Source organism: Panthera pardus, unplaced genomic scaffold, assembly GCF_024362965.1.
Source record: "Panthera pardus isolate Hobbes unplaced genomic scaffold, ASM2436296v1 HiC_scaffold_2, whole genome shotgun sequence".
NCBI classification, from domain to species: Eukaryota; Metazoa; Chordata; class Mammalia; order Carnivora; family Felidae; genus Panthera; species Panthera pardus.
In genome coordinates, this window is record NW_026526765.1 from 146,578,378 (window position 1) to 146,603,553 (window position 25,176).

The window sequence follows — 25,176 nt, forward strand, 5'->3', positions numbered from 1 at the left end:
TATACAAATTTGAAGCATTATGTTGTATACCTATAACTACCATAATGTATGTCAATTCTACTTCAATAGAAAAAAAGAAGTTAATTTGTGGGGCGTCTGTGGCTCAGTCGGTTCGGTGTCAGACTCTTGATCTCAGGTCAGGTCTTGATCTCAGGGTTGTGAGTGCAAATTCATGGCATGGAGCCTACTTAAAAAAAAAAATCAAATCGAAATATTTCCATTCAAGGAAACCACAGGGTTAAAATGCCTCTCATCTGTTGAAGACTAACAATTTTATATAACTGCCTGATCTCCAGACATAAATACACAGCTGCTCATGGAACATTCTCACCAAGACATCTCAAAGCCTCATCAAATATAGACGTCCAGGGGCGCCTGGATGGCTCAGTCGGTCCTACTTCAGCTCAGGTCATGATCTCACGGTTCATGAGTTCAAGCCCCACATCAGGCTCACTGCTGTCAGCACAGAGCCCACTTTGGATCCTCTGTCTCCCAATCTCTGCCCCTCCCTCACTTGTGTGCTTTCACTCTCTCTCTCTCTCAAAGAAATAAACATTTAAAAATATATATGTATAGATGCCCAAAACCAAACTGTTGATTTTCTCTATTAAACTGTTCTTCCTCTCAGACACCCGTCTTAGATGTCAGGACCATCACCCATTCAGTCACTCATGGCCAAGACCAACAACACGGGAATTGCTGCACTGAGGTCCAGGAGAGGACGGGATTTCAGACAGATGACCCTGATACTTGAGGCTGCTGTCGCCCTGGAAGCTTGTGCCAATTGGAAAGACGTGGCTGGGAGGGCGAGCTCACCTCTCATGGCCTTGCACAACTGGAGACAAAAATCAGAGTCAGGATGGGGCACCTGGCTGGCTCAGGCAATAGAGCGTGCAACTCTTGGTTTTCTTTAAGTTTACTTACTTATTACTTACTTATTTTGAGAGCAAGAGAGCATGAACAGGGGAGGGGCAGAGAGAGAGAGAGAGAGAGAGAGAGAGAGAGAGAGAGAGGGAGAATCCCAAGCAGGCTCCGTGCTCAGCGCAGAGCCCAATGTGGGGCTCGATCTCACAACCCTGAGGTCATGACCTGAGGCGAAATCAAGAGCTGGATGCTCAACTGACTGAGCCACCCAGGCGCCCCTTTTCCTCTTCTCATAAGGACACCAGTCCTATTGGATTAGGACCCCGTCCTTATGACCTCACTAAATCTTAATTCCCTTCATTACTAGGCCCACTGGAGGTTAGGGCTTTAATGTGTGGATTTGGGAGGGACACAGTTCCATCGCTAACAGCCCGGACACAGAATTCAGCCCAGGGGCTGAGCGTGATGAGATCACCACTTCCCTCAGCAGGATAAAATCCCCCTGGTGACCCCAAACCCGGCCCCTGATGTGGCTGCAGCTTCAGGTTTCCCCACAACCCCAGCTCCAGACATACTATTCTCTCTGAGTCACCCCCACCTGTACCCGCCCACTTCAGGGCCCCATGTGTGTCCCTCGGCCAGCATACCCTCACCCTGACCCCTAAAGGTCTTCCTGACCCCCCACACCAGGTCTGGCCCCTGGTTACCCCCCTTTGTGGCACCACTTTGACCACTGGCATGTCTTTTTTTTTTTTTTTTTTTTTTTTACATTTATTTATTTAGAGAGACAAAGAGAGTGGAAGATGGGGCAGAGAGAGAGAGAGAGAGAGAGAGAGAGATCCCAAGCAGGCTCCACACTGCCAGAGTGGAGCCCGTTGTGGGGCTCAAACTCATGAACCGTGAGATCATGACCTGAGCTGAAGTCAGAGAATGTGTGACTCTTGATCTCCAGGTTGTGAGGTCAAGTCCCACACTGGGTGTAAAGATTACTTAAAAATAAAATCTTTAAGAGGCAACTGGGTGGCTCAGTCAGTCACCTGACCCTTGATTTCAGCTCAGGTCATGATTCCAGGGTCGTTGGATAGAGCCCCATGACCAGCTCCTCACTGAGCATGGAGCCTGCTTGGGATTCTCTCTCTCTCTCTCTCTCTCTCTCTCTCTCTCTCTCTCTCTTCCTCTCTCTCTCTCTCTCTTCCTCTCTCTCTCTCTCTCTCTCTCCTCCTCTGCCCCTCTCTCCAACTTGCATTCTCTCTCTCTCTCTCAAATAAAAAAAAATGAAAAATGAAGAAAAAAAACAAAGTCAGGGGCCTGCCAAAGGTAGGGGACCAATAAACACTACGTTGGGTTAAGCCCCAGAGGACTGCACCCTAGAAGTAAAGCTGAACTGAAAACCAGCCCTTCCCTGAATAGTAGTCCCACTCTGAGTCATCCTGGGGCAACATCATGCCCTAAGTATGAACTAACATGATCTCAGTTTGCTAATCCCTCCAGGCACCTGGCAAAGGCAATAGAAAATTCTTTTTGGCAAATGACAAAATCACCCCACTGCAAATTATTTCTACAAATAATATCACAACTGTAATATTCAACGTACAGAAACAACCAGACACGTGAGAGAAAGCAAGATTCCTTGAACTAAAACCATCAGAAACAACAGTCAACAGAAATACAACTGGAAGAATTCTGGACTATAAAACAAATTACATGTACTCTGTCCAAAAAATTAAATACCAAAGGGGCACCCAGGTGGCTCTGTCGGTTGAGTGTCCGACTTCGGCTCAGGTCATGATCTCAAAGTTCGTGAGTTTGAGCCCCGCATCGGGCTCCGTGCTGACAGTTCAGAGTCTGGAACCTGCTTCGGATTCTGTGTCTCCCTCTCTCTCTGCCCCTCTCTCACTCACACTTTGTCTCTCTCTCTCTCAAAAATAAATAAGCATTTAAAAAAAAAGAAATTAAATAACAAAATTGAAACTTCCAGCAAGGAACAGGAAACTATATAAAATTATATAGCACATGTATAAAAGGAGTAAGTGGAAACTAAAAAGTAAATTACAGGGGCGCCTGGGTGGCTCAATTGGTTAAGTGACTGACTCTTGGTTTTTGGCTCAGGTCATGATCTCATGGTTTCGTGAGTTCGAGCCCCACATTGAGCTCTGTGCTAACAGTGCGGAGCCTGCTTGGGATTCTCTGTCTCCCTCTCTCTCTGCCCCTCCCCCACTTGCACAGTCTCTGTCTCTCAAAATAAGTAAATAAATTAAAAAAATAAAAATAATAAAAATAAAAAGTAAATTATAAACTTAATGGGCTGATTTTTTTAAGTTTATTTATTTTTAAGAAAGTGCAAGCAGGAGAGAGGCAAAGAGAGAGGGAGAGAGAGAATTCCAAGCAGGCTCTACACCATAAGCGCTGAGCCTCACATGGGGCTCAAACCCATGAACTGTGAGATCATGATCTGAGCTGAAGTCGGATGCTTAACTGACTGAGTCACCCAGGTGCCCCATTAATGGACTGATTTCACAGCAGATTTGACGTGGTTGAAGAATGAATCAGAGAAGTGGAAGACTGGTCAGAGGAAACAATCCAGAAAGAAGTATGGAGAGACAAAAAAAGGATGGAAAAAAAACAGAAGAAAAGGTTACAGATATGGAACCTACAGCAAGAAGGCCTCACATACAGCTAGTTTCAGTCCCAGAGGAAAAGAAGAAAGAGAGAGCAGAATAGAGGCAATGTTTGAAAAGATGATGGTTGAGAATTTTCCAGAATGGGTACAAGATATCAATCTATAGATTTAAGAATTCAAACGGATCCCAAGTAATCTCACGATCCGTGAGATCCCACCCTGCATCTGGCTCTGCGCTCACAGTGAGGAGCCTGCTTGGGATTCTCTCTCTCTCTCTCTCTGCCCCTCCCCTGCTCATGCTCTCTCTCTCTCTCTCCAAAAATAAATAAATCAACATTTATACAAAATGGATCCCAAGCAGAGTAAATAAAAAGAAATCCATACCTTGACCCATCATGGTTGAAAATGTAGAAAATCCAAGACAAAGAGAATAGGAAAAGCATCCAGAGGAAAATGATAGCTAATAGTGCTGGTCATTTACTTCTTGTGTCTCAGGTCACAGCTACAATCTGTTGTGTGGTGCTGGGCTAGGGTCTGCGAATGGCATTTCCCAGGCCCCCTTGTCAGATGACCTCCTGTTTGGTTCTGCCAGTGGGAGGCACTAAGGGAGATTAGCCGGCAGGGGAAGGGGATTCCTTCCTGTCTCTACTTCCTGCTGGCTTTACTTCACTGGCATCCAGCTCCTTTCAACACTCCCAGCACTAGCCACACCAACCCCCCTTGCAGGTCATAGCCCAAGCCATCAGGGTCCCTCTTCTGGGGGTCCCCAGAAGGGCTTCCTTCTCCAAGACTCTAAGTGCTGTTAACCCTGCCCCTTCCCTCTTCTCTTCCCAGGTCCAGGGGTAGAAACTATAAACCGGGGCAACCTCAGTACCCTCTTTTGCTCTTTGGGTCTTCCAAAATCTGTGCAATCCACTTTGTGTATTATTTCCCCTTTGTTTGAAAAAACTAGCACGGTTTACGTTTTCCTGAGTGGACCCTAAGGGATCCAGAACTCTCTAAAGGAGACACAGAGAACATGGTAGATAGCATCTTTGTTGTCAATTATTTGCCACCAATCCCTATGAGAAGCTAGTATGTTTCCACCCTGGTGACATCAGGCTTTGTCCGGTGACCTGCAGGGGAATGACACGTGAGGGTAAGTAATGCCTGTTGCTACTTTTCAGTAAAGGCTTTAAGAGCCATCACATGATTTTGCCATGGCTCTTTTCCCTCCATGCCAGGAGCCAAGCATGTCCCAGGGAGGAGCTGCCGCTGACACCACAGGGCATGGAAAGTGAGCCAAAAATTAACCTTTGTTGTTGCAAGCCAAGGAGATGTAGGGGGATGTTTGTTACCGCAGCACACGCTAGCGAAACCTGCCTGCTTCACACAATTTGACTGCATCTCACTCCTTAACAGCAAACATGGGAGCCAGCAGACGGTTAACCAATAGCTTCAAAGTACTACAAGAAAATTACTGGGGCACCTGGGTGGCTCAGTCAGTTAAGCACCCAACTCTTCCTTTTGGCTCAGGTCATGATCTCACGGTTCATGAGTTTGAGCCCTGCATCGGGCTCTGTGCTGACAGTGCAGAGATTGCTTGGGATTCTCTCTCTCCCTCCCTCTCTCTGCACCTCCCCTGCATGCTCTCTCTCTCTCTCTCTCTCTCAAATAAACTTAAAATTTTTTTAAAAGAAAATTGCCGCCAACTTAGAATTCTATACTCAGAGAAACTATCCTTCAAGAAGAGACACCAGAAAGACATTATCAGACAAAACCTGGGGGATATGCCATCAGCAGACCACTGCACATTAAAAGAATCTAAAAACAATTTTTTTTGTTTGTTTTGCAGAGAGAAAATGATTGAGAAGGAAGATCATGGGCACAGGAAGGAATGAAGGACAAAAAACACAGCAAATATGCGGGTCAATCGAGCTGAAGGCTGACCATATGAAAGAACAGTGGTAAATAAATACAGTGTGCAGTGCTTGGCTGGATCCTGGACCAGAAAAGGGTGTGAGTGGAAAATCTGGTTGAACCCAAATGAAGCCTGCAGTTTATATTCCTGCACCACTGTTAACCTCTCTGCTGTCATCATTGTGTTGTGGTTATGTATGATGGTTTTACTTATTTACTTATTTATTTACTTATTTATTTATTTATTTATTTATTTATTTTTGAGAGAGAGAGAGAGAGAGAGACAGAGTATGAGAGGGGGAGGGGCAGAGAGAGACACACAGAATCCAAAGCAGGTTCCAGCCTCTGCGCTGTCAGCACAGTGCCCGATGTGGGGCTCAAACCCACAGACTGCGAGATCATGACCTGAGCTGAAGTCAGATGCTTAACCAACTGAGCCACCCAGGAGCCCCTTATGTGTGATGTTAACACAGGGAGAGGCTCAGTCAAGGATATCAATGAACTTCACTATTTTTGCAACTTTTCTCTACGTCTAAAACTACGTCCAAATAAAACAGAATCATCGGGGTCTGTATTGCCGGGTGGTGACCTCTGCCCAATCCTGCTTCCTCCCCTTTTCTTTCATAGATGTTCCAGCCCATAAATTCCTGTGCTCCAAACCCCACCTCAGTGTCTGCTTCCCAAAGGATGGACCCACAACAAGCTGTTCATTAGGTTGTGTGACCTTCCCACTGGCTCATCAGGTGAACTAACCCCACCAGCCTGGAAAGCCCCCTGGGGCTGGCAGCTGTATGCAGAATAAGAGGCAGGTACAGGGAGTGACCCCCACGATGTCCACACTGCACAGGGCATGACCTGACAAGGGCATGATAAACACGTGCCTGGTGGACCTTGCCAACCACGTGAAGGTCTGTGTGTGGCCTGGATCTCCAAGGTGGTGGAGCTGGTGGGAGGAGAGCTGCTGCCCAGGTAGGTTCGGTCGGAGGGTGGGGTGGGGGCGTAGCAGCGCCAGGCAGGTGAGGGTGTGTAGGAGCCTGTCTGGCTCTCCTGGGTGGGGCTGGGTAAATGTTTGGGTACATGGCTCTGTGAGGCGGGCCTGCCTCGGGTTGGGGCTGGAAGCCAGATGGGCAGGCTGTGTCGGGCACATGTACTCAGCAGGCTGAGGAAGCAGGAGAGTAGGAGCAAAGGAAAATCTCTGCCTCAGCAGAAGATACAGGGGAGACAGTGCTGATGTTCAGACTTCCAAGGTCGGGGGCGCTTCATGTAGCAAGGCCCAGGGCAGCGACGGCTGTGCCCCAGGCTTAGCTGACCAGCTGGACATGGGTAGCTGGGAGGGCGCATGAGGGGCTCACTGGGCGGGGCACCTGGGCAGCTCAGTAGGTTAAGCATCCGACTTCGGCTCAGGTCATGATCTCGAGGTTCGTGGGTTCAAGCCCCGCGTCAGGCCCTGTGCTGACAGCTCAGAGCCTGGAGCCTGCTTTGGATTCTGTGCCTCTCTCTCTCTCTCTGCCCCTCCTCCCTCAAAAATAAATAAAACATTTAAAAAACATTGAAACAGTGCACACTGGCATCTTAGCCAATTTCTCCACAGACACATGAATCCCACAGGTGACAAAAGGTCACTTCTCTTCCTGGCCTTTCCTTCAGGGGAGAGCTTCCATTCTCTCTCAGGAGAGCAGTGTTGGTGGGCAGGGGGCCCAGCAGAGAGGACCATCTGTGGAAGGCCATGCCTGGCGGACCCCAGGGAGTCTGAACCCTTCAGCTTCGTCTTTGGCCATTGTACCTGAGCAACCACACACCCTTAAAATAAATGGCAGTTACAATTTAAAATGTGTGTCCACACTGAAATACTGCTGGATGAAATACCATAATGTCCGGACTTTGCTTTCATGTAACCTGTGAGCGGGGGTGGGGCCGGGGCGTGGAGGGAATGTTTATATGGAGATGAATAAAACCCTAAAGCAGGGTGATGAAGACCTGGGAGGGTTTTTATTCTCCTCTATGGGCCTTTGTGCATATTTGGAAATTTCTGTAATTAAGCTTTAAAAGTAATCTGGATGAAGTCCTTGCTCAAAACGAAATGACTGACCCCTACTAGTGTCTTTTAGGTAACCCTGGAACGTAAGGATCCAAGTTCACTTCAGTGTACAACTTTTTTTCTTTCTTTTGTTTTATTAAATTGCTTTTTAGAAAGAGAGCGTGAGCAGGAGCGAGGGGCAGAGGGAGAGAGAGGGAGACACAGAATCTGAAGCAGCTCCAGGCCCTGAGCTGTCAGCACAGAGCCCGACACCGGGCTCAAACCCACAGACCCTGAGACCATGACCTGAGCCGAAGTTGGACACTCAACCAACTGAGCCACCCAGGAGCCCCTTTCTTGTGCTTTTTGAGTGTAGCTGACACACAATGTTGTATCAGTTTCAGGTGTACAGCATAGTGACCTGACTTTTTTTCTTCCTTCATGAATTTTGTAAATTGTGGTAAAATACATCTAACGTGTAATTTACTGTCTTAACCATTTGCAAGCGTGCAGTTCAGTGGTGTTAAAGCACATTCACGCGGTTGTGCGACCGATTTCTAGAATCTCTTCATCTGGTCAATGCACGGTTTTGCAGTGACTTCCCCAGACTTCTTGCAATTTCCCCCCCACCCCCTTTCCCACCCATAAATCCCTTGGACAGAGGGACTGGAGGCCAGGTCTCCCAAATTCCAGAGCAAGGTGCCCTGTTAACCATCTGGGCGGCAGATGTGGGGCCAGGCCAGCTGGCCGGAGACCAGCCGGTGGGCCAGTTGGGTCGCCTGGACTTCCGGCAGTGTTGGCACTGCTGTCCTGGCTGGCTCCTGCAGGTCTGAGCTCTCTGCCCCAGGGCAGGCCCCTGAGCAAGTCCTGGCAGCTGTCAGTTTCCACCCTACCCTGCAGGCTGGAGCTGCCCCGGTCATTGGGGGGTGAGGTGGGGGGGTGGGCAGGAGGGATGAACCAAGGCCCCTCCCTGGCACGGGTGACTCAGGAAGGGCAGTCCTGGGCCCGGGAGTCCACTTTCACCCCAGAGTGTGGGGCACTCTCCCCGGGGCGCGGTGTCAGGGCCCTACTGCCTCGATCCCGCCAGCCATGATGCCCCGCCATGACACAGATCTCCTGGAAGGGCTGGCAGCAGCTGGAACGGGCCCCTACCAGCCAGCCTGCTCTCTGCGAGGTATGAAATCCACAGGCTACCTCTCCAGAAACGCCCCGCTCTCTTCCCTCCTCCCTCGGGCCAGGGCCTGGCTCTGCTCCAAGGGGACCAGAGAGGATGAGAGAAGGCAAGGAGTGAAGGGCAGGTGGGGCACACACCGCTGTCAAGCCCTTCCTTCACAGTGGTGCCATTTCATCCTCCAGGCGGCTCTGCGTGTTCACACGAGGAAACTGAGGCTCAGAGGGCAACAGGAAGTTACAGACTGGGGATTAGCGCCAGGCCTGCCTCTCTTCCTCCTTCTCCTGGTGAGAAAGAAGCGATACAGTGGCTTTTTGGCAGATGGTGTGTTGGAGCTGAACACGGCCAACTGTCAGGCCCTGGAGGAGGTCCTGGGGGTCTATTCATAGACCAGAGACCAGTCGCTGTGCATTCAGGGCTTACTGTCTCCAGAAGGTGACAGACAGAAGATCCACAAACGCTGTACTGCCGCAGGGATGGAAGATGGGGGCAGTAACCTTGCCTTGGACGTGGGGCGAGGGACACAGCAGGTGCCATTAATGGGTGCTCCTAAGGACCAGCCCTAACAGATGAGGACACTGAGGCGGTTCCCAGTGCAGAGGTGCACAAGACAGGGGCAGAGGCCAGGCCCGAGGGGGGCATGGGACTAGTCCTAAAGCTGGGATGCCACCTTTCAAGAACACGAGGTTGAGGACAGAATGTGTGGACTGGAATGCACCCTCTGGGGCAGAGTGGGCGACAGCTGGGAGCCCGAGCATGGGCATAACTGCTGCAATAGTCAAGGAGAAAGGTGACGAGGCCAGAGGTGGCAGGCAGAGAGAAGGGGACAGTCCCTAGTCACCATGGGTAGGCTCCGGGATTTAAAAAAATTTTTTTTTTTAAGTTTTTTAATTTATTTTGAGAGAGACAGAGACAGTGCGAATGGGGGACGGGCAGACAGAGAGGGGGACAGAGAGAACCCCAAGCAGCCTCTGCACTCCTAGCACAGAGCTGGATGCAGGGTTCAAACCCACGAAGCCACGAGATCATGACCTGAGCAGAAACCAAGAGTCGGATGCTCAATCTACTGAGCCACCCAGGCGCCCCTAGGCTCTGGGATTTTGAAGTCCTGGCCACTCTCAGGCAGCAAGGATGCACCTACTCTCTAGCCCAGGGAGACAGATCAGAGACATCGAGAGTGCATGCTGGGTGGGGACACCACGTGGCGTCCCCGGCCACTTGAAGACAGGCCCCATGAAGCACTTTGTCCTTCTGACAAACTTGCCTCCTTTCCGCATCAGGAGAAGTGGAGTCAGATAAACTAACATTTACAGATGGCCACCATCTGCCAGGAACTGTGTCGAGTGCTTCACATTACTTCACACGATCTCCTTTTCAAGGTGAGAAAACTGAGGTGCAAAGAGAGAAATTAAATGGTCCCAGGTCAGCCGATTCAGGAAGTGGGTGCAGCCAGGGAGCTTGCTTCCCTTCCCCTGGCCTGGTGCCCAAAGTGCCACACCCCTTGGCATCACTGTGGCTGAACACAGTAAGCCCCATGTCTAGGAGGCAAGATACCCAGCTTCCAGGCCCAGCTCTGCCAGGAACCAGCTCTGATATGCGTTCTGGGGGAGTTTTTCCATCAGAGGAGGTTGGGCTGAAGGTACCCCAGGGTTCAACGTAATGCTCTACGGTTTATGCCCTAAGGTTCATGTTTGTGAATGTGCACAGGAAGGCATGAGGGTAGAGGGCACGGTGCATATGGAGGTGGACAAGGAGGAACTTTCTGGATTGGGACCAAAGCTGCCTCTCCCTTGGGGCAGTGGGTCCCCTCTGCCCTGTACTGCCCATCCAGGGGATCAGGACAAACTCAAAGGGCTCAGAGAAACCAGGCAGGAAGGAGCACCTTCCCAGATTGGCGGGAGGGATGGGGCGGGGGGGGTGATGTCCTTATCAGCCTGGAGTCTAGACCTATGCAGGAAGTGGGAGACAGATAGCCAGGCTGGAGGGGGCATGGTCAATTTTGTTTCTTTCTTTTTCTTAGCTTATTTTTTTATTTACTTTGAGAGAGAGAGCGAGCTGGGGAAGGGGGAGAGAGAGAGAGAAAGAGAGAGAGAGAGAGAGAGAGAGAGAATATCCCAAGCAGGCTACACACTGCCAGTGCAGAGCCCAATGCAGGGCTCGAACTCATGAATCATGAGATCATGACCTGAGATGAAATTTAGAGTCAGACCCTTAACCGACTCAGCCACCCAGGCACCTCAATTTTGTTTCTCTAACAAGAGTTCTGTTAGAGGGATAGAGCCAGGCTGCTCTCTGCCCCTGCTCCAGCCCCCCTGCATTCTGCACCCAGTCCAGTTCAGTGAAGTGGTTCCAGCTCCCTATGCAGCAACCAAGGTACCCCCCAGCCTCTGCTCTGCTCCCCTCCATTGTGCAGCCACTTTCCCAGGATTCCATTCAGCCAGGACCCTCCTGCCCTTCTCCCCTCCCCTCTCCTCCCTGTGTTTAACATCTCTAGGCTCCAGAGTATTTTCTGATTTCTTTCCCTCCTGTTGGGATGTTCCAAAATACTGAACACCCTTCCTCTCCCACCTCCCTCTGGCAGCCTGGTACAGAGAAAGAACACTGGACTTGGGGTGGGGGAGTGGTCAGAAGATCTTGGATAAGGTGCTGTGTTTTTTGTTTTTAATTAATTTACTTTTGAGATTAAGAGAGAGAGCACACGAGCGGAAGAGGGGCAGAGAGAGGGGGGACAGAGGATCCGAAGCAGGCTCCATGCTGACAGCAGAGAGTGCAATGCCAGGCTCGAACTCACAAACCATGAGATCATGAACTAAGCCGAAGTTGGACGTTTAACCTACTGAGCCACCGGGGCACCCCTATAGGCTCTTGACAATGGTGAGCACCCTCCTCCCTGGAAATGCCTCCCACCGTTCAAGTACCACCTCAAAAGCGATTTCCCCAGTGAGGCCTTTCCACAGGTCCCCAAAACGGTAAAGTGTGTCCCTGTGCTAAATTTTTATCTGTCCCAGTGAGTAACCCTACCAGACTGGGGGCTCCTCAAGAGCTAATATCCAAAGTAGCAGTGATGCGTTTTCTTAGAGATGAATCCTCTTAAATTTGGCACCCCCATTGTTAGTAAACGGGTAAGGACAGCACAGAATCCAAGGGATTGCAAACTGGTGACCCATGAGCCAAGTCTGATCCACGGGTGACGTGTTTTCTTTTCTTAATTGTGGTTAAATTCACACAACGTCAAATTAACCATTTTAAAGTGTCCAATTCAATGGCATTTAGTACACTCACGATGTTGTGCAACCACCACCTCTCATGTTCCAAAACATTTCCTCATCCGAAAAGGAAACTCCATGCGCATTAAGCGTCACTCATTTCTCCCTCCCTACAGCCTCTGGCACCAATCTGCTTTGTGTCTCTAGGGATTTACCTACTTCATACAAGTGGAATGATACCACAGGGGGCCTTCTGTGCCTGGTTTATTACACTTAGCATAATTTTTTGGAGGTTTTTCCATGCTGTAACAGGTATCAGAAGTTCATTCCTTTTTATGGTTGAATATTATTCCATGGCATTGATATACCACAATGTGTTCGTCCATTCATCAGTTGATGGGCAATGGACTGTGTCCACCTTTGGCTATTGTGAAGAGTCCCGCTATGACCATTGGTGTACAAATACTTGAGTCCCTATTTTCAAATTCTTTGGGGTATACACCTTGAAGTGGAATTGATGGGTCATTCGAGGACTCTGCTGAGCTTTTTGAGGAAGACACCTGCTTTAATTTTTTGAGTCTGAATGCCTTTAGGTGTTCATCTCTGTCTCTGTCTCCACCTCCTCTACTGTCCTACACCCATTTGACTCAACATCGTCTGGCCCCTGAAGGCATCTGAATCTGCTGCCCCTGTAAGACTCTGGCGGCAAAACAAAAAGAAGAGAGAGAGAGAGAAGAAAAGAAAAAAGGAAAGAAAAGAAAAGAGAAGAGAAGAAAAGAAAAGAAAAGAAAAAAATCTTAGCGCCCAATTCAGTCGCTAACGAGCCGGAGACCTTGGGGTCAATCTCTCCAGCTCTCGGAGTACCTTTTGCTCAACCTCAAAACGGGTAACAATGCTTACCTAAGAGGAGGCGGCGAGGATATGGGAGTTGATGGACGGAACGCGCCTCTTCTGAAGCTGCCGAGTTCTGGAAACGAAGAGGAACGGGCGAGGCCGGGAGGAGGAGGAGGGGGGCTGGCTGGACGCCCTCCGGGGACGTCGGCTGCGCGGGGGCTGCCGACCCGCCGGGAATCCGCGCGGCGCGGGGCGCAGCCGGCAGGGGGCTCGGGCGGCTCCGGCGCGCGGCGGCTGGGCGGCGCGGCGAGCCCGGGCGGGGCTCAGGTTGGCTCGCGGTGGGCGGGGGTTGCCCCCCGTCCCCGCCCCCCACATCCGGGGGCCCGGCCGGGCTCTGGGCTGGCGGCGCGCCGGTGAGTCAGGCCGGGTTTTCCCTCCGCCTCTGGGGCAGGCTAGCGAGCGCCGCGGAGCGCGTCCCTCCCTCGCCAATCCGGCTCCGGCGCCCGCCCGCCCGGTCGGCTGGCCGCGTTTTCCAGGCGCCTGCCGCCTGGTCGCTCCGGCCCGGCTCGCATTCTCGCCTGGAGCCGACGCTTGGAGAGAGGGTTCGAATCCGCGCGAGGGAACTGTCGCGCGCTAGGGGCGCGGAGCGGCGCCAGCATGGTGAGTGGGACGCGGCGGGGGCCGGGGACTGGGCTCGGGGGTGGGGCCGGCCGCCGAGATCTCGCTTTCCGGGCGACCTTGGCCAAACCGCAGCCCTTCGCCCGCGAGGTGCCCGTCTGAGAAGTGGGCGGGGGTGGCAGGGTGCGGTGTGCGTTTCCAGACACTGAAGCACAGAGGCGCGGGACCAGGGACCGACCGCGAGGCTCCTCTGGAGGGGCCGGCGGCAGGTTACGCTGCTCTCCGCAACCCCTGCAAATGTGCTCTCTCGGACCCCTGCGCCGCGCCTGGGGTGGGGCAGGCGCCCTTGGCGCGGGAGTCTGACCTGGGCTTCGGCCACCCAGCTCGGCCGCTCCGGGCAGGCCTCAGGGAGGAGGCAGCAACAGACGTCCCCTCTGGCCCCCCCAGGTAGCTCGCCGAACCTCCCGCAGTTCTGCGGAGCCCACGCCTCCGTCACAGCTTTCGGGGTCTGGGGGAGGGAATTTCGTGGGGATGCCAACATCGTCTGCTCCCCACGAGACCCCTCTCCCGTCCCCTCCGGGACACCCCCTTCCTGCTCCGGTCCCCTTCTCTGTAAGGGCGGCAGCTGCCAGCTGCTAGGGATCCCGACCTATGGGGACGCTACCAGTTCTTGGCGGCGGGAGCACCTGCCCAGTCTGGCCACAGCCTTTGGCAAAAGCGAGGACCAGCCTGGGGCCAGGCCCACGTCAAGTCCCTGGCTGTGTCGAGAAAGAGTACTGCGACCGGTTGCCTCCCACCCCGCACCCAGTCCCCTAGTACAGATTGGGGCTCTCCTTGTTTGCACCTGCGGCTTAGCCCGGCTGACCTGCAACCTTGACCCTCCGTGCCCTCTCCCTGCCCAGCCAAGAAGGGAGTGGAGGCAGGAGGCCACTCTGGGCCCAGTGATCAGCCTCCTCCAGGGCCCTCCTGGGCAGGGCTCCTCTGCTGGCTGGCTGAGTGTGGGTGTACATGTGCAAGACTGTGAATGAATGTGGCCAGCTTGCTCCCGCCTCTAGAATCAGTAGCTTCCAGGGCTCAGAGTCCCCATGCGGCAGTGTTTCCACTATTCCTCTTTGACCAGGGGCGGGCTGGAAGAATTCTATGCTGAGGAGACTGGAGTCCAAACCTACCTGGTTGCAGATGCCCTTGAGAGAGGCAGGTGTGGGGGCTGGCCCGACACACATACACAGTAGTGTGTGTCTGTGAAGGGCAGCTGGTGACCTCTGGCTGGGACAGCAGGAGAGAGGGCCTTGCCCAGGGTTTTGGAATTGTTCATCATTGTGGGATGTTGGGCAGCTGGCTTCTAGGCCTTTCTGGGCCTCAGGTTCCTTGCCTAACCCCAACTAGGCTGTTGTGGAGATGAGCGCAGATGATGAAATGAAAGGCTCAGAAAAACTGTAGAGTGGTGTATGCCTCTGTGACTCTCTGGTGATACTCAGACACACTCCTTTGTGGTTAGATGCCGAGCTTTACCTCTTCAGGTGTCACAGTGTAACTAGGGTATGCCAGCCTCTTCTGTCGCCCCCGCCCTCCCCCCGCCCCCTTACCCACTGCCCCTCTTTTGGAACTGGGACATTCCAGTCCAATTCTTCAGGGGCAGCTGCAGACACTCCCTCTAGCAAAGCTGATCCCCCCCAGCAGGTGGTGGGACCTTCCCCTGGGGCCTGGGCTCTGGAGGGGCTAGCCACAGCCAAGGCGGGACTCTGGAGCTTCCTGCCCACATGCTCTGGGATGTCCCACGCTGGAGGAGACTCACGATGGGGTCAGGATGGGCTTCTAAACCTGAGGAGCTGGCGTACTTTCTCCAGGGCAGCTGAAAATGTCCTCAGACATGTGCTTTTACTTCCTGGGCCTCAGTTTCCTCTTCTGAAGAAGATCTCAATATTCCCCACCTTTGGGTGTTGTGAGGCTGTGGTAAGCCATGTGGGGCTGACTAACGGATGCTGGGATGCTTCTCTGCGTGCCCTGTCTCTGTTTCATGGCCAGCATGGTTCCCGAGCCTCATGTTCCTGTCACCACCAAGGGTTGATCTAAAAGAGATGCCCCTGTCTGCCCAGGGCTTTCAATGCTGCTGGCTAATCTTGGGCCCAGGGGTTGGGAACAGGAACTAAGGGGTCCTGTTGAGGCCAGCTGGGGCCTGTGCAGAATATGGCTTAGCCCAAACCTAGCCACCAGGGTGGTGGTGGTGGGGTTTCATCTCTGTGCAGAGCTCTGAGCCCCAGGGTGTGTACTGAGCTCTTGGCAGGGAAGCCCTTGGAGACACTTGGAGGAGGCCCTGGTTTTTGCTCTGATGTTCCCATGGGGGCTGCAAGGCTCTTGCTGTCTCTCTCTCCCTCCAATACCGCCCCCCCCCCCCCCCCCCCCGCCACACACACACACACACACACATCCTCTCCAGCCCAGCCTGCACAGCTGCCCTGGCCTGACCAGGCCATTCCCTGGGCCTCCAAGCAACGGGGAAGGAATGTGTGTGTGTTGGGAGGGGAGGCGGGATGGACCCCTGTAGGAAAAGGGACTGTCCCAGACTGAGACCTGGGCAGGGTAGAACCTCCTAAAAGCCAGGGGCCTCAGCCTCTCTGGGAGAGCTGATAATACAGCCAGAGAAGTTACCTAGGAGGGGCGAAGGGTGGAGGGCGAGGGCATTAAGGAAAGACAAAAGGAAGGGGCTGTGTGTGCCCCCTTCATCCAGCTCCACAGCTCTTTCTAACTGCTCAAGTCACAAGTGGAGAGAAGCCCCTTACCACACACACCCTCATACCCTCTGCATCTAGCCTGGGGGCTGGGAGGACGAGTGGGTCTTCATGCTAGAGTAATGCTAGACCATTCCTGTGTGTGTGTGTGTGTGTGTGTGTGTGTGTCCCAGAGGATGCTCATTGCCGCAAAGGTGACCTTGTGCATGACTGTGTCTGCTGTTGGATGTGACTGTCTGTGCTGTGTCCTGTCACATAGGAACCACCGTGCTACTGGTTTCAGTGACTAGACTGCAGTTTGTATGTGGGGTATGCGCTCTAGTGGCCCATGGCTGCCTCTGGCTCAAGGACTCTCCCCCTTGACCCTGAGACCATTTGTAGGGAACATGAGGTGCTAGTTGTCTCTTCCTGAAACAGGAAATAAGGATCTGCCCAGGGGAAGGTGAAGTGGTGTGTGTTTGGGGCTAGATGGGCATATTCAGCACCACTGCCACCTCCCCCCCCCCCCCCCCACCATGCTTGCACTGGGCTTATAGTTCATGAGACCTTTCACCTCCATTGTTTCTGTGACAAAAACCCAAAGGGAAGGCCAGGGCAGGCAGTCTTTCCCCACTTCAGAGATGGGGAAGCTGAGGCATGGCAAAGGGCGATGAGATAGTGTCCAGGGTCCCCATGGAGGGGCAGTGTGAGGACAGGGCTGGAGACCAGGTTCTTTGCTGTCTGCCTCCCTGAGAAGCAGTGACAAGAGTGAAGTGTGCTCATGGTAAGGAGGTGTCAGATTGGGAGGCAGGATACTTCGTGTTTTATTTATTTCTGAAAGAGTGCAAGTGGGGGAGGGGCAGAGAGAGAGAGGGACAGAGGATCTGAAGCCAGCTCTGCGCTGACAGCAGCGAGCTCAATGTGGAGCTTGAACTCAGAAACTGCAAGATCATGACCTGAGCCAAAGTTGGACGCTCAACTGACTGAGCCACACAGGCACCCCAGGGATACTTCAATTTTAACTCTTTGGGCTGTGGATGCCATCCTGGGCCCCCACTAAACATTCAACAGCATCCTGCTGGGATCACAGGCATCTCAGCCTGACCAGCTCTGTGACCTTGGGCAAGCCACTTCACCTGCAGGAGCCCCAGTGCCCTGGACAACGGCTATCTCATGGGACTCCGTAAGATCACTCCTTTGCAGGGCTGTGTCTCTGTAGGTGGCCAGCACCTCTGATTCCTTAAGTGGATGAGTCCTCTGGCCCTGTGAGCCCTGTGACATCCTCAGAGGTTATTAGATGGAGGCAGGGCCATGCCCCCCCTCCGTCTCCCAGAGAGCTTTGTCTTCCACAAACACAAAACCTGGAAATGGTTGAGGAAGATGGAGCCTCCTAACGACCATTGTTTGAGGTGGGAGTGGGTGTCCCGGAAGCATATTGGGTGGGTGGGGGGTGCTCAGCCACCACATGCCTGCTGGGTGTCTGTATGTAGATGGGAGCAGCCGCTTGGGGGCCAGAGGCAGAGACGGTGGTGTTCACTCATTCAGCAGGTCCTTTCTGAGTATGGACCATGTGCCGGGCCCTGGGCTGGATAGGGGGGATCCAGTGGGGTGGTAGGGCCAGGCCAGGGGTGGGGGGTCTCAGCCCAGATGGGAACTGGGTCCATAACCTGGTCTCTGGGCCGCCTGCCGGGGAGGTCATCTGAGCAGCTGAGCTCATCTTCAACCAGCCTGTGTTGACCCTGCCTGGCTAGGGGCCAGGCCCTGAACTAGACTCTTTAGTCCTGTTATCTCAGCCCATCCTCCCAGTATCTCTGAGTGATAAGACTTGCCATGACCATTGTCTGCATGAGGAAGCTAGGGCCTACGTGTAATTGGCCCCACCCCGGGTCAAGATTTGGATCCCCCCACGCACCTGGTGGTGGTCTTTGGAGTGGCAGCATATGCAGGGGCTGGCGGGGGCTCCCGCTGGCCCTTCCCCCTGCCTCCCCCCACTGCCCCTATGACTATGTGAACACCTGTTCCGGAAACTGTGGCCATTGTTACCATCATCCTTCCTCCCCTCGGGCCCTTCCTGTTTGTATCCCTCCCACTACAAACCCCCAACCCCACCCGTGCCAGCTGCTTCCCTTGGGGAACTCTGACCCACTGCAGGAAGAGGGGCTCAACTGGGTTTTCCCCCTCCCCAGAGAAAAAGAAGGAATGGAGAATCATAAGCCACTGGCCCCGGTTCCCTGTACCCTCTGCCCACCCCACCCCCCAGATTGGGTGAGGAGCCTGGTAGGAGAGTGAACAGGGTCAGAGTTGGACAGAGCCTGAGTCCACAGCTGGCCCAGTCCTGGGAGGGGCCCCATCCTGCCGCTTTGGGGCCGTTCCCCTATGTCTCCCCCATCATACCGGCCCTTATAGCTGGAGCTGGGGCACCAGGCAGATGACTTTGGGGCCCTTTCTCTTGCCATCCTAGGAGTCCTGTCCTGGGTTTTCTTTCCGGGACCCATATCTGCCTCCTGGGCCTGGGCCAGGCAGGTGGCTGACATAGGCAAAGAGCAACTGGTTTTAGAGTATCGGAGAGGTTGGGCAGCAAGTGCCCACCTGCCTCTGACGGAGCCTCCCAATCCCCAGAAACAGCTGCCTGTGCTCTGCTGAAAGTTCATGGCCACAGCTCTGGGCCCTGCTGGCATTGCCATGGGCAGCGTGGGCAGCCTGTTGGAACGGCAGGACTTGTCCCCGGAAGAGCTACGGGCAGCGCTTGCAGGGCCCCGGGGTTCCCGCCAGCCTGATGGGCTCCTCCGGAAGGGCCTGGGCCAGCGTGAGCTCCTCAGCTACCTGCACCTCCCCAAGAAGGACAGCAAGACGGCCAAGCGTGCCCCTCGGAACGAGAGTGCTGACTACACCACCCTCTACTACCGGGAGCATCCTCGAGCTGGTGACTTCAGCAAGACTTCACTGCCCGAGCGGGGTCGCTTTGACAAGGTGCATCTCTGCCCACTTCCCTTCCCCAGTGTTGGTAGGGATGGGGAGCTCAGGGTCTCCTCGGAGATGCTCTGATGGGGCTGGGACATGAAAATCCTGCTGTAGGCTGTCCTGAGGCTTTGGTCTTTGGTCACCGGTCACTGCCTCTGTGTGACACACACCCCAGGTTCTCAGAGAGGATCCTGGGGGCTGTGGGAGCGTTAGAGGGCAGAGGTGAGGTCAGCCCAGGGCCTCAAAGCTGCCCTTTCTTCCCGGCAGTGCCGCATTCGCCCATCGGTGTTCAAGCCCGTGGCGGGCGCTGGGAAAGGCTTCCTGTCCATGCAGAGCCTGGCAGCCCACAAGGGCCAGAAGCTGTGGCGCAGCAATGGCAGCCTGCACACATTGGCCTGCCACCCACCCCTGAGCCCAGGGCCCCGGACCAGCCAGGCACAGGCCCGGGCCCAGCTGTTGCATGCGCTCAGCCTGGACGAGGGCGGCCCCGAGCCCGAGCCCAGCCTGTCTGACTCCTCCAGCGGGGGCAGCTTTGGCCGCAGTCCTGGCACTGGTCCTGGCCCCTTCAGCTCCTCTTTGGGCCACATTAACCACCTTGGGGGCTCCCTGGACCGGGCCTCCCGGGTCCCCAAGGAGGCTGGGCCACTGGCAATGCTGAGCTGCCTGCCCGAGCCACCGCCCCCCTATGAGTTCTCCTGCCCCACCGCCGAGGAGGTGGTGGCCCTGCTTCCTGACACCTGTGAAGATCTCAAGAGAGGCCTCGGTGATGAGGATGGCTCCAACCCTTTCACACAGGTGAGGGCTCCCCCTGCTCTGGGGTCCTGTTCTGTCCCTTGGCATTGGAGTACAGGACACACAGAAGGGTCCCCAGCCAGTTCACTTACGTAGCTCTGGGCATAAGAGAGTAAGGAAGATGGAGTTGATTCGGTTCCCCAGCCCCCATGTGATGGGAATGTCATGTCACTGGTGGCCCTTGCTGGGAGTTGGGTGGAAGGGAGGAAGAGAGACTCCCTGGGCAGTCTTGGCAGGCACTTCACCTCCAGTTGCAGCTGGAGTGTTGTGGAGGGGCTGGCAGTTGGTGTTCAGGAGCGAGGGGGGGTTGGGTGGTCCGTGTGTGGGATATCCCCGCATGGCAGGCGCCTCGTCCCCTTGGCAGGTGCTGGAAGAGCGCCAGCGGCTGTGGCTGTCCGAGCTGAAGCGCCTGTATGTGGAGAGGCTGCACGAGGTGGCTCAGAAGGCAGAGCGCAGTGAGCGCAACCTCCAGCTCCAGCTGTTCATGGCCCAGCAGGAGCAGCGGCGGCTGCGCAAAGAGCTCCGGGCACAGCAGGGCCTGGGCCCCGAGCCTCGGCCCCCCGGTGCCCTCCCGGATGCTGACCCTAACACCCGACCAGAGGAAGAAGCCCGATGGGAGGTGAGAAATTGGGCATACAGAAACTTTTTATGTCCTCTTTGCCACCTGTGGGGTCCCACCCTCTGCTGGCCCCTGGTCTTACCCACTTTGTTTGGCTCTTGCCCATCCTGTGCCCCACCCCTCCCCGCCCAGGTGTGCCAGAAGACAGCGGAGATTAGCCTCTTGAAGCAGCAGCTGCGGGAGGCTCAGGCCGAGCTGGCGCAGAAGCTGGCCGAGATCTTCAGCCTCAAGACGCAACTTCGGGGCAGCCGGGCGCAGGCGCAGGCCCAGGACGCAGAGCTGGCCCAGCTGCGCGAGGCCGTGCGGAGCCTGCAGGAGCAGGGCTCTCGGGAGGAAGCCCAGGGCAGCTGTGAGACCGACGATTGCAAGAGCAGGGGGCTGCTGGGGGAGGCGGGTGGCAGCAGCGAGGCCGCAGGTGGCGCCGAGCAGCTGCGGGCCCAGCTGGTGCAGGAGCGGCTCCGCGCCCAGGAGCAGGCACTGTGCTTTGAGCGGGAGCGGCGGACATGGCAGGAGGAGAAGGAAAGGGTGCTGCGCTACCAGCGGGAGATCCAAGGAGGCTACCTGGACATGTACCGCCGCAACCAGGCGCTGGAACAAGAGCTACGGGCACTGCGGGAGCCCCCAGCACCCTGGAGTCCTCGGCTGGAGTCCTCCAAGATCTGAAGCCAGGGGGTGAGCGGGCTGCAGAAGCACGGCCAGAAAGCGGCTTGGACGAGCCCGCGCTGAGAGGGCTGGCTCCTTCCTTACACTGGTTGGGGGCAGGAGCTGCTGAGGCCAGCCAGGAATGGGGAGGCCCACCGACAGGAGGGGTCCAGCGCTGCTGTGGGCTGGATAGGGCGCCCTCCTGGCAGAGGAGCACCTCGGCAAGGCCCCGCCCTGCTCCCTGGAGTAGATGTGGCCCAGAGAAGGAGGCTGGGGGACCAAGGGCCCCGTGATGCAGAAGGGCAGGCGTGAAGGAGGGAGGCTGGGATGGGGACGTTGGCCTCCCTCAGAATAAAACCACATTTTCTACAAGGAGGCCCTGGGTGATACACTGGGCCTGTCCCTGGCCTGGGTCTAGAGGATTGTGGATGGTTGGGGGTGGGGGCCCTTTACCTTGGCTGTATGTAGCTCCTTCCATGGTCATGGTCGGTGGGAGGCCGTGCCATGTGCCTGTGTGCACAGCTGCTGGGCATGTGTGTTGGGGAGTGGAGGAATCCATGCCCCAGCACCACACGGTTCCTTAGCTGCCGTGTGGGCTGAAATTCCTTTCTCAGCGCCAGTGGGATTTTTCGGAAGGAACAATGCCAGAGAACCCAGAAAAACAAAAGGGCAAGTCAACCAAGGCATTGCTAGAACATGAAACATTCTCTTGGTAGGAAGTCTGGACTGTGGTACCCAGCCTCCTGCTGGGTTGGGGCCGGCCTAAGACAGCTTCCCCTGGAGCACCCAAAGGCTCCAGTAGGGCCCTGCCCCTCCCAGAACCCACCTCCCATCTTTCTGTCTGGCTGTGGTGCACCCCTCCCCCCCACACAGGGATGGGAGGCCCTGGGAAGGTAGAGGAGACAAAATTTGTGGGTGGGTTACTTGGTGAAGGGCCTGTACCGCAGCAGGGAACGTGGCCATTTTCCTGTAGACAGTGGAAGGCCCTGGGGTATTTTTTAGCAGGGGTGAGATGTGATCTGATTTGTATTTTGGAAAGATCTGTCCTGAGAGGAAGGAGCCCTCCACTCCCAGCCCTGCGCCGGGCTCTCTGACCCTTGGGCTCAGCCCCCTAAAGCCCACTCTGACCCATAGCCTCTCAGCAGTCAGGCTTCCCCTTTGGGTTTTTGCTCCCTCCTGGGTGCATGGCCTGGAACACAGACCCAGGCTGGCATGCAGGCAGCCCTTCCCCACTCTCTGCAGTAAAGATCAGTATCCATATGTCATGCATTGAGCACTTCCTATCTGTTAGGCCTTCAGGGCTTGGGGGCTCAGGGTTGAATTAGATGTGCTTCCCGCTCCAGGGGAGCCAGTGCACAGACCTCTTCTCCTCCCAGTGCCTGCCCTGATGGGGCAGCAGCATCCTCTGGTATGTTCTCTGCAAAAACCCCAGGTTGCTCCCTTCCACCATGATCCCCCCTTCCCAGGCCATGCCTGGCAGCCTGTCAGGCCCCAGCATGTGGGTCCTGGTGGTAAGTGGATTTGCTATGTAGGGGCACCTATGGGGCTATGGAGTATGAGCTGATGTGCCCCACCTTTTTAGGGTGGGGAATGGGGTGTGTGTGTTGTCTTCCGTGGGGATGGTGTGTTTATGGCTGTGTAAGTGGCAGGTGTGTAAAGCTGTCTTGTGGGTGGTGGGTGTGTCTGGGGGTGTGTTTGGGGCCCCTGGGTTGGAGGCCAGGAGGGCTGCTTCCTGGCCGCTCCCTTCTGCCCCATTTCTTTCCACCAGTCCCTGCCCCACTTGTCTCTGGCCAGGCTTGAGTAGAGCCTGTGGCCAGGACAGACCCCTGTGTCTGGGTCCTCTGCCTGGGGAGGGAAACAGAGAGCACTCAACTTAGGCAGGCTGGTCTCCCACAGGCCTTGGAACCCATTTCACAGACTTCTCCAAACCGAGATCTCTGGGCCAGTGACCTTCCAGAAGCCCCCTCTCCCCAGCAGAGCTAGGTGCTGACCTGAAGCCTGGGTCACTCCCTCCCCACAACCCAGAACTGGGCAGGCTGCGTGCCCAGGTGCCCCACAGTGGCTGGGGTCTACCTTTCGGTGAACTATCTCTGCAGGACAGCTCCCCACCCAGCAATTAGAGAGCTGGGCTGGCCAGTACAGCCGGCGGGGAGTGGGTGGGCGGTACCAAAACTTGGCAGCTGTGCCAGAAACCAGGGCCAGACCCAGATGCAGGGGGAGGGCACGAGAGAGCTGAAGCTGGGGTGGCTCAGAGGGAACCGGATCCCTGTTAGCTCATCCCTGCTGGGCAAACCAGTTCCCTGGTCCCCAAGCCGGCTGGGTGGCTCTGGGACCAGCTGATCACAGGTGCCACTGCAGTGGCTACTGCTTCGGAACCCTCCCTCCTGAGCCTGGTGGACCCCTTAGCTCACCAGGTGCCCAGAGGTCCCCCTGCCCTGGCAGACTAGGCCCAAGCAGCCAATTCTCCAGAACTGAGGCCAGCTGCCCACACTGGGCTGCATGCCCCTGGGCCCTTCTGTTCTCAGCTCAGCTAGTGTCACCTCTTCCAGTCACTCCCTGAGCCCCTCAGCCTATCACTTAAGGCCTCTGACAGCCTGGCCTCCACAGAGTCCCTGATAGTGGTTGCCCTTTCTGACCCCATCATTCCCTCACAGCACCTCTGAGCCCTCATCCTCCAGGCAGAGTCTCCTCACAGTCCCCAGATCTTGTTTCCTCAGGAAAGTCTGCCCTGAACTCCTGCCCTGCCCTGCCTGGGCAGCGCCCCCCATCCCTGTGCCCACAGTCCGCTACTTCTGCTGACATTTTGGTCTCTCCACTGGGCTGTGGGCATTGCCAGGCAGGACTGTGTCTTCTGTTTTTATCCCCAGAGACTGCTCTGGCTCCAGCCCAGAAGGCACTGGAGGGCTTTGGACTCAAGAGGAACCAGACCTCTCCCTGGCTGTCATGGGTTCAAGCTAGGGGTGGAGTGGAGTAGGTGGGGAAGTCTCTGGCTCTGAGTGTTCATTCACCATTCCCGGGCACCTGGGCCAAGCACTGGGGCTGCAGAGCCAGTCCCCATTCACTGCCTGGGGAGGTACTGCACACCTCCCTCAGGGCCAGGCCTGGTTCTCACATGAGGAAGCCACAGTGGCCAACGCCCCTGCCCCCATGACCTTTCCCTGTGGGTGGGGGAGGGAAACAGCACACACATCTGTCCATGGTAGTGACCGGGCCAAAAGCGTGCAGACCTCTACATCACAGTGGCAAGTCAATGGCGCATGGAGAAGCAAATTTCTCAGACTGGGTATATCTATAGGTATCAGGGAGCTTTTTTTCAAAGAGGACGCATGCCCCATGGTGACAATTCAGATTGCATAACTCCCCACCCTAGTAGGTGGGTTTTAGCTCTATCAGATTCGGAGAAGAAAAGGAAATGTGCTATTTCTTACAACAAAGCAAAAGTGAAATATGTCATGAAAGGTAAGGCGTAAGTACTGTGGAGTTGGGGCTGGCTCACTTTTCACTGCAGGTGATGAGGGGTGTGTATTTGACCATATTTTGGTCAGGCACTTTTCTGACCTCTCTTTGTGCCTGACCTTGGCAGGTGTCTCCTTATATGGTCCGGTTCTGGCAAGATTTCTGCTTAGTTTAGCCAGACTCCCCCTTTGTCCATATCTGACTATGTTCCTCATGTAATCTTCCATCAACCCCCTCAGGCGACGGCTGGCCTGCCTTCAGCAAGACTCTTGTGAGGTGCATTTAGCCAGAATCTGCTTCCAGACCCCCAAGGTTTCCTCTCAGTAATTTTTCATCCACTGACCCCTACCCGCTCCTTGGCTGTAAATTCTACTTTTCCTTGCTGTATTTGAAGTTGAGCCCACTCTCTCTGCCCTACTACAAAACTCCACATTGCAGTAGCCTCTCTTGAATAAAGTTTTCCTTACCAAACTGATGAGTGTCATGAGTAATTTTTTTTTTTTTTTCTTCAGCAAGATAAACTTCTCTGAGGAAGGGAAGTTGGGAGGATTTCCTCAGGAGCAGGGTGGGACGAGAGCGTCCAGGATTGGCCTGGCATTGGACACAGAGAGGTGTGGGGCAGGTCCAAGGGAGGGTCCTGTCTAGAAGGGTTTGAAGGGAGGCAGGGCAGCCCCTAGACCGCCTGGTAAGTTGGCACAGGAAGACTTCACCTGTGGCTGTGGGTGGGTCCCTCAGGCAGCCAAGGGGGAGGGCCGGAACTGGGACTAGC

At 55.0% G+C, this 25,176-nt stretch overlaps 1 protein-coding gene and 1 long non-coding RNA gene across 4 annotated transcripts in view; one reads left to right on the forward strand and one right to left on the reverse strand.

The window, feature by feature from the left end:
• The window catches only part of LOC109278940 (uncharacterized), a 29,105-nt gene extending 16,225 nt beyond the window's left edge, over positions 1 to 12,880 (reverse strand). The window contains exon 1 of the long non-coding RNA XR_002085932.2: positions 12,678 to 12,880. This is a non-coding gene — a long non-coding RNA (uncharacterized LOC109278940). The remainder of the gene's footprint in view (positions 1 to 12,677) is intronic.
• Positions 12,881 to 13,036: 156 nt separating this feature from the next.
• N4BP3 (NEDD4 binding protein 3) lies at positions 13,037 to 24,878 on the forward strand. Of its 3 annotated transcripts, none has more exons than XM_019469633.2 (5): positions 13,037 to 13,271; positions 18,557 to 18,907; positions 19,166 to 19,693; positions 20,055 to 20,309; positions 20,442 to 24,878. In XM_019469633.2, the coding sequence occupies exons 2-5, from the start codon at positions 18,587 to 18,589 to the stop codon at positions 20,970 to 20,972; spliced, it is 1,635 nt and encodes a 544-aa protein (XP_019325178.1). In that variant the 5' UTR covers positions 13,037 to 13,271; positions 18,557 to 18,586; the 3' UTR covers positions 20,973 to 24,878. The 3 variants fall into 3 exon arrangements, with proteins under 3 accessions (XP_019325178.1, XP_019325177.1, XP_019325179.1); XM_019469632.2 differs by having other exon boundaries at positions 18,563 to 18,907; XM_019469634.2 differs by lacking the exon at positions 13,037 to 13,271 and having other exon boundaries at positions 17,561 to 18,907.
• The last annotated feature ends 298 nt before the right edge of the window (positions 24,879 to 25,176 follow it).